The sequence below is a fragment of the Oncorhynchus gorbuscha genome, linkage group LG01 (genome assembly GCF_021184085.1).
Source record: "Oncorhynchus gorbuscha isolate QuinsamMale2020 ecotype Even-year linkage group LG01, OgorEven_v1.0, whole genome shotgun sequence".
In the NCBI taxonomy this organism is placed as follows: domain Eukaryota; kingdom Metazoa; phylum Chordata; class Actinopteri; order Salmoniformes; family Salmonidae; genus Oncorhynchus; species Oncorhynchus gorbuscha.
In genome coordinates, this window is record NC_060173.1 from 55,603,870 (window position 1) to 55,617,106 (window position 13,237).

Below are 13,237 nucleotides of genomic sequence, written 5' to 3' on the forward strand. Positions count from 1 at the left end.
GTACACCTCTGACAAACCAAATAACCAAGTCTATTTATGGCAGAAGTGACCAAAACAAATAAATAAAAGCAGAAACATATTAGGGGTGATATGCAAAGACACCCTCAACAGAAAGAGGGAAAGAGACAACTGCGGAAAAGTGCAAATATAGAAAATATGGCATATTAGCATTGCAAATCAAATTTAAAAAATTAGTCTTAAAGAGTTATTTTTATTCTATGAGGTATGCACAAGCAATGGTATTTAAAAATATAACATTTACAAAATAGCCATCAAGGCATGGACTTAATCAATTAAACAGAAACAAAACAACAAGGCTCCTTGCCTATAATAATACTGTAAAAGGAATCACAATTCAGACATTTCCTGAGCTATCTCCTGAATGGTGTATCTGATACCAATATTATACTGTAATATCATGCTCTACAGATAATAGTTAAAAACAAAACAAAAACAGCAACAGCCTCTAAAAGTAACAAGGTAATGTGTAGCTATCTAAAGAAAATAGATATAATACTGGTACATACAAGTGCATCCTGAAACTATTCAAACCCCTTCCTTTTTTCCACATTTTGTTACGTTACAGCCTTATCCTAAAATGGATTAAATACAGTTTTTTCCTCATCAATCTACGCACAATACCCCATAATGACAAAGTGAAAAACTTTGGCTAATGTATTAAACATACGAAACAGAAATACCTTATTTACATAAGTATTCAGACCCTTTGAGACTTGATTGAGCTCAGGTGCATCCTGTTTCCGTTGATCATCCTTGAGATGTTTCTACAACTTGACTGGAGTCCACCTGTGGTAAATCCAATTAATTGGACATGATTTGGAAAGGCACACACCTGTCTATATAAGGTTGCACAGTTAACAGTCCATGTCAGAGCAAAAAGCAAGCCATGAGGTCAAAGGAATTGTCCGTAGACAGGATTGTGTCTAGGCACAGATCTGGGGAAGGGTACCAAAAAATGTCTGCAGCATTGAATGTTCCCAAGAACACAGCGGCCTCCATCCTTCTTAAGTGGAAGAAGTTTGGAACCACCAAGACTCTTCCTAGAGCTGGCTGCCCAGCCAAACTGAGAAATCGGGGGAGAAGGGCCTTGATTGGTGAGGTGATCAGGAGGAGCCTAATGGTCACGGACAGAGCTCCAGAGTTCCTCTGTAGAGATGGGAGAACCTTCCATAAGGACAACCATCTCTGCAGCACTCCACCAATCAGGCCTTCATAGTAGAGGGGCCAGATGGAAGCCACTCATCAGTAAAAGGCACATGACAGCCCACTTGGAGTTTGCCAGAAGACACCTGAATGAAACCAAGATTGAACTCTTTGGCCTGAATGCCAAGCGTCACGTCTGGAGAAAACCTGACACCATCCCTATGATGAAGCATGGTGGTGGCAGTATCAGGCTGTGGGGATGTTTTTCAGAGGCAGGGACTGGGAGACTAGTCAGGATCGAGGGAAAGATGAACGGATCAAAGTACAAAAAGATCCTTGAGGAAAACCTGCTCCAGAACGCTCAGGGCCTCAGACTGGGGCGAAGATTCACCTTCCAACAGGACAACAACCCTAAGCACATAGCCAAGACAGGAGTGGTTTCTGGACAAGTCTCTGAATGTTCTTGAGTGGCCCAGCCAGAGCCCGGACTTGAACCCGATCGAACATCTCAGGAGAGTCCTGAATATAGCTGTGCAGTGGCACTCACCATCCAACATGACACAGCTTGAGGATCTTCAACAAAGTACTGAGTAAAGGGTCTGGATACTTATGTAAATGTGATATTTAAAAAAAAATGTAGATTGATGAGGAAAAAATCAATCAAATCCATTTTAGAATAAGACTGTAACGTAACAAAATGTGGACAAAGTCAAGAGGTCTGAATACTTTCTGAATGCACTGTATATAGTCATTTCAAAGGAAAATAAATGTACGACTGTTGCCAAAATGTGTTATACTGTTAGATTTTGTAACGATACTAACCTTCAGGCCCATTTATTTTCATCAAACAATATGATAATTATCTTTACCCTTTATATTGTCTAATTCTGAACAAATGTTTTCCTAATTTGACAACTTCACAACAGTCAGCAGCTAATTTACATTTAAAAGCAACAGAGTATATACAAGGTAATAGCCACCGTTAAATTAAATTAAAGAGGACATTTGGTTAGTAAATGTAGTAACAGTAAAATAATACACGTTTCTGTAAATTGTGGTTGATATGACTTACGACCTATTATTTTCTATCAGATAACTATATCAAAAGAAAGGAAAACACCCTGCAGTGCACTGACAGTAAATAACTGCTTTAATGTTATTTTGATGGAGTTTCTTACTCAAACTATGCGTGTCCATCAATGTCTATCTTGAATTTTTGTGTGTGCTAATTTTCAGGTTAAGTCTATAGATACAAATTTCAACACCACCAGGATGTGATGCCAATTTGAGTGTTATTACTTAAGGCATAAGCTGTACACGGTATCTCCTGAAATTGCAAGATTGTACTGTACCTTCATCTGGCCAACTTAATTATGGAATGCAAGCCGCTAATGGGACACAAAATCTCATCAGCACAGAATTACCTAGCCTGGCCGCAGATGTGTTTGTGCTGTCTTGCCAAATCACAACAACCATAGCAGTTGGAAAAACATCACAAACAGATCTGGGACCAAGCTAGAGAATAACCTCTCACAGAATGTGCTATACTACATGATCCAACCAGTGGAGCTTAGGTAAAACACCTATCCTATCACAGACGTTTCTCTCAAATTCACATATAGAAATCAGAGCCTTTATTAAACATTAATTGCAGGCTGGGATAAATAAAACTCTGGCAGTTGAAAATGACCTCACCGCTGCTTGTCAGCCAATAGAGTTGCTTTTAAGACAGCCACTCGTGAGTCACGTCCTGTCTGTGGTGCCGAAATGTTATACTATGCAGTTTTTTGTCATCAGTGTCATGTCAGTCCTGTGAATCCAAGCAAGTGGTTCAGTTTTGAGCAACTCTTTAGCATTGAAAGGCTAAATGATATGATACGATTAAAAGCTGGTTGAAAGATCTAGGGTCAATTCAATCAAAACTGCCTTAGCAATGTTTAGGGAGCATCTTTTCACAATTACTGCCCTGAGACACTTGTGACATCATATGAACAATTGAAGTATATTCCTGTGAGGGTAGTCTATTTGGTATTGGAAAAATAACCAAAACCAGAGCCATTTATTTGGATTATATTTATATATAAAGATATACAGTATCTCGTTATTAAAAGTAGTTAAACCTACACCCCGGTTTATCATTAATCAAGGAACAAACATAACAGGTTGTGTGTGTGTGTGTGCATGTGTGTGTGCGTGGGTGCATGCATGCATGTGAGTGTCTGAGGCCCTGCAGTGGGTTGGGTCAGACTACAAAGCCAGATACAGCCAAGGAAAACACAGCTCTCAGTCTCGCACAACCCCGTCCCCAGACCATGGAGGAGGCCAGAGGCTGGGGTTATGGTGGGAAATTGCCAGGGTGGACGCCCCGATGGGAAACAGGGCTTGATTTGGCTTTTGATCTGGGCCATGTAGTCACTGTATGCCAGCCAATGGGATGGGGGTGGTGGTCTTCCAACGAGTGAAGAGTGAAGGGGAGGAGGGGTGGAGGGAAGGGGGGGGGGCAAAATAACTGGTATGCAGCCCGGCTGTGCAGTTATTTTAAGAGAGAACCTCTGGAAATACACTTAAGGCTGACTACACAGCCACTTTAGAGGGACAGCCCAGCTGAGGACAAAGATAAGTCAAATTTTGGGATGTTAGAAACAACAAACACCCCTGTAGTCATTTCTTGATCCATCAAATAAAGTTACAACAGTGTTGGTTGAACAGACATTATTCGTAATGCATCTATATACTTTTGAACAGAGATTTACAATAATATTTCCAGTAGCGCCAAATAGATCTTTTCACAACCTAAACTCAATGGCAAAACTTAAGGATTCTTCTTAGTTCTAAACACTAAGTTGAGATATTTCTAAACTTTTAGTGTGAAAAAACTGCAGGTAGTAATCTAAATGCTCTTTAATATCTGCTTTCAGTTTAGTGTTCTTCTTATCTGGACTGCCAGATGGTGAAGCATGATTCATCATTCCAGAGAATGTGTTTCCACTGCTCCAGAGTCCAATAACGGCGAGCTTGGCATTGTGCATGGTGGTCTTAGGCTTGGTTGCGGCTGATCGGCCATGGGATACCCATTTCATGAAACACCCGACGAATAGGTCTTGTGCGGACGACGTTGCTTCCAGAGGTGGTTTGGAACTTGTTAGTGAGTGTTGCAACCGATGACAGACGATTTTAAAGCGCTATGCGCTTCAGCTCTCGGCTGTCCCTTTCTGTGAGCTTGTGTGACTTCGCGGCAGAGCTATTGTTGCTCCTAGATGTTTCCACTTCGCAATAACAGCACTTACAGTTCACCGGGGCAGCTCTAGCAGGGCAGAAATTTGATTAACTAACTTGTTGGAAAGGTGGCATCCTATGTAGGTTCGTTGAAAGTCACTGAGCTCTTCAGCATGGACCATTCTACTGCAAATGTTTGTTTATGGAGATTGCATGGCCGTGTGCTCGGTTTTAAATACTTGTCATCAACGGGTATGGTTGAAGTAGCCGAAACCACTAATTTGAAGGGGTGTCCAAAACCCCTCAGATTTGATTCTACAACAGGACAAATGTCATATGTGGCTTTGTAAATACTGCAACAGAAGTTAGATTGAATTGGGGCCGAACAACAAAGCAAAAAAAAAAATACATGGTCAAAAATACATTTATAGAATAATAATCTAAAACAAAAGGCAGTTTTTCCTTTTCCTTCATACAGCATAGATCTACCTTATTGAGTTGAATTATGTACACACTTGTCCACCTTTACTGTTAAAGCGAAACTACAATAAAACTATTACCAAAACTTCAAATAAATCTGTTTATGTAGTCAAATTAGTAATATTGTCCTATAATAGCATACTGAATATATTGTGGCAGCACACAAATTTTTAGCAAGCACAATATGTCCTCATTTGTGCCCTGTGAAAAAGTACATCATAGATGTCCAGCAGTTGTCCTAAAAATAAATATGTGTTAGGCAAAACCCTCTTAAGTTTAATGGTGACATTTTTACCAATGGAAATATTCAGTGTTTCTTGACCTGAGGATTGGCACAACGTTAATATGTGATAGTGAAATGTCCAATGATATCAAAACATACACATTTCTTAATACTATCATGGCAAAAAGGACTTTAACACTGAAAAGGAATGATTCAAGAAGGCCGCATTCAAAATGGTAGAGGATCTTCCTCTCTGTTTCCTATGTCTAAGCAATCAGTCAACTCTCATACCCAGTACTGGTTCTTTTTTAACTCCGGGTTCGTTGTCCGACAGTGCTGCAGCAATTCCGGGTCGGCATCTTTGGAGTCCATTTGGGACATGGGGATGTTATTGGCCGGGTCGGTTTTCCGGAAGGTCTCCTGGCTGATCTCTCCGTTTTTGGGCTTGGAGCCAGCCACCGTCTGCACATTGTGTTTGCCCGTCTTGTTGCGACGCACCAAGTAGAAAGCCAAGATGGCCACCAGCAGGAGGAGGAGCAGGAGGATCAGAATGGGGATGAGGATGGACCACAGGTTGTTCCTCCTGGACACCACTGGTTTCCTATGGGAGTCTTTGTCAGTGTAGGCAGTGGTAGGGGCATCTCCTCCATGAGGCCAGTCCATGTTGCCCCTCCAGCGAGGGCTGGCTGGGGTGATGCGTGGGGACCCCGCCCCTCCAGGGAGGTCGTTGCTATTGGACCATGCAGACCCGCTAGGGACCTTAAGGAGAGTGGCCGGGTAGACCGCTGAGGCGTTGTAAGGGGTCGTCTTGAAGGAGAGAACGCACTCAGCTGGAGGGACCCCGTGGGCCTTGAGCAGGAAGCGAGCCACGTCCTGGGCTTGGCTGCCTCCTGTTCCATTCAGGATCTCCATGGCTACACGTCCCTCATCCAGTTCTTTCTGGGTGAACGTGTCCACGGGCTGGCCGTCTCCCTCTGGCCCTCTCCCGCCAGCCCTCACGAAGCGGGCGCCTTGCGGTTGCTGGATGACGCTGAAGGTGGGTGATGTCCGGGTCTTGTTGGCCAGCGGCGTGGCATCCAGCAGCTTCTTGTCCAGCAGCACGGTGGCACCCTGTGGCAGCAGGAGTTCCTGGGGGATGTTGGCCAGAGGCTTGACCGTGATGTTGAGGACAGAGGAGACATTAGCCGCCCGGCTCCGGGCCACAAAGGCCACGCTGTCCCGGGGTGAGGTGGACTTGATGAAGCGAACGCTCACCCGGCCCTCCCTTATCTGCGTCTGAGTGAAGGCCGAAGTGGGCTGCCGGTCCACCATGACGGCAGCGTACTTGGGCACACTGGTGATCTTGTAGAGGACTTCCTCCTCATTGGGGCCACCTGTGGTGGCCCTCAACATCTCCTCTGTCACTAGGGTCTCGTCGTCCCCCTGCAGCACCTGGATCTCTGGGGCTTTGGCCAGCACCAGCGTCCGGGCCAGGACTGCTACATGGAGAGTGTGCGGCTCAGTGTGGTGCTTCCCGTCCGACACAGTGAACTCTATGAAGCCGTCCGACAGGCTTCCGTCACTGACAAAGCCCACCTGGCCCTTGTTGACCGCCTCCTGGGTGAACGTGGAGATGTGGTCGCCCTTGGTGGCATCCACCAGCCGCCCGTTGGTGGGCGCCTTGGAGACTGTGAAGCGCACCTCATCGGGCGTGCTGTCCTCGTCGCGGGTGTTGAGGTACTTTTGGGTGATCACCGTCATGGAGCCCTGGAGAACCTCCAGAAGAACGTCCAAGCTCACCAGCTCTGGAGGACTAGAGTCCCTTCTCCGGATCGAGATGTTGAAGACCTCCTCCAGGACCACTGCCTGGGCTGGGGAAGGGGGAAGGGTGCCGCGGCCCTGGGAGTTGAGCCGGGCTCGGAAGGAGAAGCTGTCCACGGAGGCTCCAGAGTCATCGTGGAGGTATTCCAGCTCGCCCTGCGCCACATCCTCCTGCATGAAGTAGGGGGCACCCTGGGGCAGATTCAGGCCCCCCAGGGTGACTCTCCCATGGGCCGGGAAGCGGCGCACCTCAAAGACCACGTCCAAGGGACCTCGCTCCGCCTCGGGGAGGCTGGCCAGCAGGTTGGAGGCGTCCAGGATGGAACTGTCAATCACCTTCCTCTGACCTTGCACTATGTCCAGACCTGAAAAGAAAAATAACATACAAGATTATCCATTGATGTATAGGGCCACATACCCTTTCTTTCTATGACATTTGAAATAACTTTATTTTCTTGTAATGCTTCTTTGTAATTATGCCATGAACAGACCTGATTCAATAAACCTGCAATAGCAATATTGTTTAAAGAACATTTTGTTTACAAACTGCTGCCTGACACACATATCTTACACTGATAACAGACAGCCAGATCCTGTGTCAAATACATACTGTATGTCAAGTCAGCTTGATTTATCTTACTCAGTAGAATAGAACCACCGGAATAGTCACTAGTGCTAGTACACAGTTATCTGCATTTTTAGATGTTGTAAAACGCCTTGAATCCCATACAATGACTGACCTGGACACCATTTTCTTTGGTATCCACCACTTTTGACATGGCACCTGCCCAGATCCATGTGGGTCTACCTACCTCTGTTCTTCCAGAGCTGTGAGGAGATGTTGTGGCTGGCTGCGGAGTAGGACACGGTGATGGGGAGGACGTGATGCACAGCGGGGGCTGGAGGGGAGGAGAGCAGGAGCTCTACAGAGTCCCGGACCACCCAGAAGGGCTCCTCAGGCATCTGGTGCTCGTAAAAGACGGCCCCGGACTCCAGCTGTGGGGAAGAGCAGAGGATTGGACATTGTTCATTAAGGCAACGTTTTAAATGTTTAGCAACAAAAATGAGCATTTCTCATTAGACAAGACCTGGTAGTCCCTCCCTGTTTCAGCATGTAATCTTCAGTTTGGCACTTAATTAATGAACACGACCCAGGTAGCTGTGTGTTTGTATACGCGTTTGTGAGTGAGTGAGAGAGCGAGCGTGTTTTTGTGGGCGTTAGAACTGGGTTCAAATATCTCAATTACTTTCACATACAGTGGGCTCCAAATGTATTGGGACAATGACAAATGTTTTTGGCTTTGTACTCCAGCACATTGGATTTGAAATTATACAATAACTATGAGGTTAAAGTGCAGCCTTGGTGAACTGTGTAGATAAGAAAGTACAGAACTTTTGTACATAGTCACCCCATTTTAGAGGACAAAGGTATTGGGACAAAGGACATATTCAGATATATTTTATTTGAAAAGATAAGTAGTTTAATATTTTAATGTATTTGGAAATACACAGTATTTTCAAATACAATTTTTAAATACTTGGGTTAAATGCATGCGAGTCACTGTATTTTAGTATTTGAAATACGATTTAGCAGAATATGATTTATACAAATAACCATTCAAACACTCAAATAAAAGTACTTGTTTTGGGTTGTGTATTTGAAAAATGCTCAATGACTATTTTTTTAAAATGTATTTTATTTCACCTCTATTTAACCAGGTAGGCTAGTTGAGAACAAGTTCTCATTTACAACTGCGATCTGGCCAAGATAAAGCATAGCAGTGTGAACAGACAACAACACAGAGTTACACATGGAGTAAACAATAAACAAGTCAATAACACAGTAGAAAAAAAGAAAAAAAGAGTCTATATACATTGTGTGCAAAAGGCATGAGGAAGTAGGCGAATAATTTCAATTTAGCAGATTAACACTGGAGTGATAAATGATCAGATGGTCATGTGCAGGTAGAGATACTGGTGTGCAAAAGGGCAGAAAAGTAAATAAATAAAAACAGTATGGGGATGAGGTAGGTCAATTGAGTGGGCTATTTACCGATGGACTATGTACAGCTGCAGCGATCCTGTTAGCTGCTCAGATAGCAGATGTTTGAAGTTGGTGAGGGAGATAAGTCTCCAACTTCAGTAATTTTTGCAATTCGTTCCAGTCACAGGCAGCAGAGAACTGGAAGGAAAGGCGGCCAAATGAGGTGTTGGCTTTAGGGATGATCAGTGAGATAAACCTGCTGGAGCGCTTGCTACGGGTGGGTGTTGCCATCGTGACCAGTGAACTGAGATAAGGCGGAGCTTTACCTAGCATGGACTTGTAGATCACCTGGAGCCAGTGGGTCTGGCGACGAATATGTAGCGAGGGCCAGCCGACTAGAGCATACAGGTCGCAGTGGTGGGTGATATAAGGTGCTTTAGTGACAAAACGGATGGCACTGTGATAAACTGCATCCAGAATGCTGAGTAGAGTGTTGGAAGCAATTTTGTAGATGACATCGCCCGAAGTCGAGGATCAGTATGATAGTCAGTTTTACTAGGGTAAGTTTTGCGGCGTGAATGAAGGAGGCTTTGTTGTGAAATAGAAAGCCAACTCTAGATTTGATTTTAGATTGGAGATGTCTGGAAGGAGAGTTTACAGTCTAGCCAGACACCTAGGTACTTATAGATGTCCACATATTCTAGGTCGGAACCATCCAGGGTGGTGATGCTAGTCGGGCGTGCGGGTGCAGGCAGCAAACGGGTGAAAAGCATGCATTTGGTTTTACTAGCGTTTAAGAGCAGTTGGAGGCCACGTAAGGAGTGTTGTACGGCATTGAAGCTCGTTTGGAGGTTAGATAGCACAGTGTCCAAGGAAGGGCCAGAAGTATACAGAATGGTATCGTCTGCGTAGAGGTGGATCAGGGAATCACCCGCAGCAAGAGCAACATCATTGATATATACAGAGAAAAGAGTCAGCCCGAGAATTGAACCCTGTGGCACCCCCATAGAGACTGCCAGAGGACCGGACAACATGCCCTCCGATTTGACACACTGAACTCTGTCTGAAAAGTAGTTGGTGAACCAGGCAAGGCAGTCATTAGAAAAACCGAGGCTACTGAGTGGTGATTGACAGAGTCAAAAGCCTTGGCCAGGTCGATGAAGACTGCTGCACAGTACTGTCTTTTATCGATGGTGGTTATGATATCGTTTAGTACCTTGAGCATGGCTGAGGTGCACCCGTGACCGGATCAGAAACCAGATTGCACAGCGGAGAAGGTACGGTGGAATTCGAGATGGTCAGTGATCTGTTTGTTGACTTGGCTTTCGAAGATAGGCAGGGCAGGATGGATATAGGTCTGTAACAGTTTGGGTCCAGGGTGTCTCCCCCTTTGAGGAGGGGGATGACTGTGGCAGCTTTCCAATCCTTGGGGATCTCAGACGATATGAGAGAGGTTGAACAGTCTGTTTCAGAAATAGAGGGTCCAGATTGTCAAGCCCAGCTGATTTGTATGGGTCCAGGTTTTGCAGCTCTTTCAGAACATCTGCTATCTGGATTTGGGTAAAGGAGAAGCTGGAGATTAGCTGCGGGGGGAGCTGTTAGCCGAGGTTGGAGTAGCCAGGAGGAAGGCATGGCCAGCCGTTGAGAAATGCTTGTTGAAGTTTTCGATTATCATGGATTAATCGGTGGTGACCGTGTTACCAAGCCTCAGTGCAGTGGGCAGCTGGGAGGAGGTGCTCTTGTTCTCCATGGACTTTACAGTGTCCCAGAACTTTTGGGATTTTGTGTTGCAGGAAGCAAATTTCTGCTTGAAAAAGCTGGCCTTTGCTTTCCTGACTGACTGCGTGTATTGGTTTCTGACTTCCCTGAACAGTTGCATATCGCGGAGACTATCCGATGCTATTGCAGTCCGCCACAGGATGTTTTTGTGCTAGTCGAGGGCAGTCAGGTCTTGAGTGAACCAAGGGCTACATCTGTTCTTAGTTCTGCATTTTTTGAACGGAGCATGCTTATGTAAGATCGTGAGGAAGTTACTTTTAAAGAATGACCAGGCATCCTCAATTGACGGGATGAGGTCAATATCCTTCCAAGATACCCGGTCCAGGTCGATTAGAAAGGCCTGCTCGCAGAAGTGTTTTAGGGAGCGTTTGATAGTGATGAGGTGTCGTCGTTTGACTGCGGACCCGAAGCGGATACAGGCAATGAGGCAGTGATCGCTGATATCCTGGTTGAAGACAGTGGGGTGTATTTGGAGGGCCAGTTGGTCAGGATAACGTCTATGAGGGTGCCCTTGTTTACAGATTTAGGGTGGTACCTGGTGGGTTCCTTGATGATTTTTTGAGATTGAGGGCATCTAGCTTAGATTGTAGGACTGCCCCGGGGTGATAAGCATATCCCAGTTTAGGTCACCTAACAGAACAAACTCTGAAGCTAGATGGGGGGGCGATCAATTCACAAATGGTGTCCAGGGCACAGCTTGGAGCTGAGGGAGGTCGGGAGCAGGCGGCAACAGTGAGAGACTTATTTCTGGAGAGATTCGTTTTAAAATGAGAAATTCCAACTGTTTGGGTATGGACCTGGAAAGTATGACATTACTTAGCCTGCAATCTCTGCAGTAGACTGCAACTCCTCCCCCTTTGGCAGTTCTATCTTGACGGAAAATGTTATAGTTGGGTATGGAAATCTCATAATTTTTGGTGGCCTTCCTAAACCAGGATTCAGACACGGCAAGGACATCAGGGTTGGCAGAGTGTGCAACAAATGAGGGTGCCCGGGGACATGCAGGGCCTGGGTTTACCTCCACATCACCTGTGGAACAGAGGAGGAGTAGGATGAGGACTTTCAACTCCCTCCAAAGATTTTCTATGGGGTTGAGATCTGGAGACTGGCTAGGCCACTCCAGGACTTTGAAATGCTTCTTACGAAGCCACTCCTTCGTTGTCCAGGCGGTTTGTTTGGGATCATTGTCATGCTGAAAGACCCAGCCACATTTCATCTTCAATGCCCTTGCTGATGGTAGGCTTTGTTACTTTGGTCCCAGCTCTCTGCAGGTCATTCACTAGGTCCCCAGTGTGGTTCTGGGATTTTTTTGTGATCATTTTGACCCCATGGGGTGAGATCTTGCGTGGAGCCCCAGATCGAGGGAGATTATATTATTGCTCCCAGTTTGATTTCTTCAAATTTGATTTCTTCAAACCAAGCTACTTACCTATTGCAGATTCAGTCTTCCCTGCCTGGAGCAGGTCTACAATTTTGTTTCTGGTGTCCTTTGACAGCTCTTTGGTCTTGGCCATAGTGGAGTTTGGAGTGTGACTGTTTGAGGTTGTGGACAGGTGTCTTTTATACTGATAAGCTCAAACAGGTGCCATTAATACAGGTTACGAGTGGAGGACAGAAGAGCCTCTTAAAGAAGAAGTTACAGGTCTATGAGAGCCAGAAATCTTGCTTGTTTGTAGGTGACCAAATACTTATTTTCCACCATAATTTCCAAATAAATTCAGGATTTTTTTTCTCATTTTGTCTGTCATAGTTGAAGTGTACCTTTGATAGATTACAGGCCTCTCTCATATTTTTTAAGTGGGAGAACTTGCACAATTGGTGGCTGACTAAATAATTTTTTGCCCCACTGTAAGCCCAGGCACTGGGTGATGATAAGAGAGGTTGTATCTCTGGACATGCTGGTTGTAATGGGTGAGGTCACCACATGTGTGGAAGGTGGGACAAAGGAGGTATTAGAGGTATGAAGAGTGGAACTAGGGGCTCCATTGTAAACTAAAACAATGATAACTAACCAAACAACGGTATACAAGGCATATTAACATTTGAGTGAGACATACAGCGAGGCATAAAGTAATCGCAGGTGTTGATTGGGAGAGCTAGCTAAAACAACAGGTGAGACAACCACAGCTAATCAGCTAACATAACAACAGCAGGTAAAATGGCGATGACTAGGCAGAGAGGGTCAGATTAACTACACACAGAGCCTGAGTTCGCTGCTGGGGCCGACAGATAAAAAATAAACAGAATGGAGTACCGTGATTAATGGACAGTCCAGCAGGCATCAGCTATGTAGCCAAGTGATCATAGTGTCCAGGGGGCAGCAGTAGATGGAACAGGGAAGCCGCCACTACGTTAGCACGTGGGCGACACAGCCCACGTTAAAGTTAGTAGCCCGGGGCTAGTAGGAGCGTCTGCTCCGGCGGAGGCCAGTTGAAGGCACAGCGGATGGAGTATTCGTTGGCAGACCAGTCGTGGTGGTGCGGCGGGGCGCCGTGTCGACAGAGAATCCAAGCCAGATGGCAAAAGAAGTATTGTAGAATTTAGTTTGCTAGCCAGGAGATGCGCCTGGCTCACAGCTAACATGGCTAACT

The 13,237-nt window shown here is 45.4% G+C and overlaps 1 protein-coding gene across 1 annotated transcript in view; it reads right to left on the minus strand.

Annotated features, from left to right (window-relative positions):
- Positions 1 to 1,548: 1,548 nt before the first annotated feature.
- cspg4 (chondroitin sulfate proteoglycan 4) overlaps positions 1,549 to 13,237 on the minus strand; it is a 110,062-nt gene continuing 98,373 nt past the window's right edge. The window contains exons 9-10 of the mRNA XM_046357401.1: positions 7,696 to 7,879; positions 1,549 to 7,248 (exon numbers count right to left, since the gene is read on the minus strand). Of these exons, the coding sequence (XP_046213357.1) occupies positions 5,369 to 7,248; positions 7,696 to 7,879 (2,064 nt within the window). The 3' untranslated portion in view covers positions 1,549 to 5,368. The remainder of the gene's footprint in view (positions 7,249 to 7,695; positions 7,880 to 13,237) is intronic.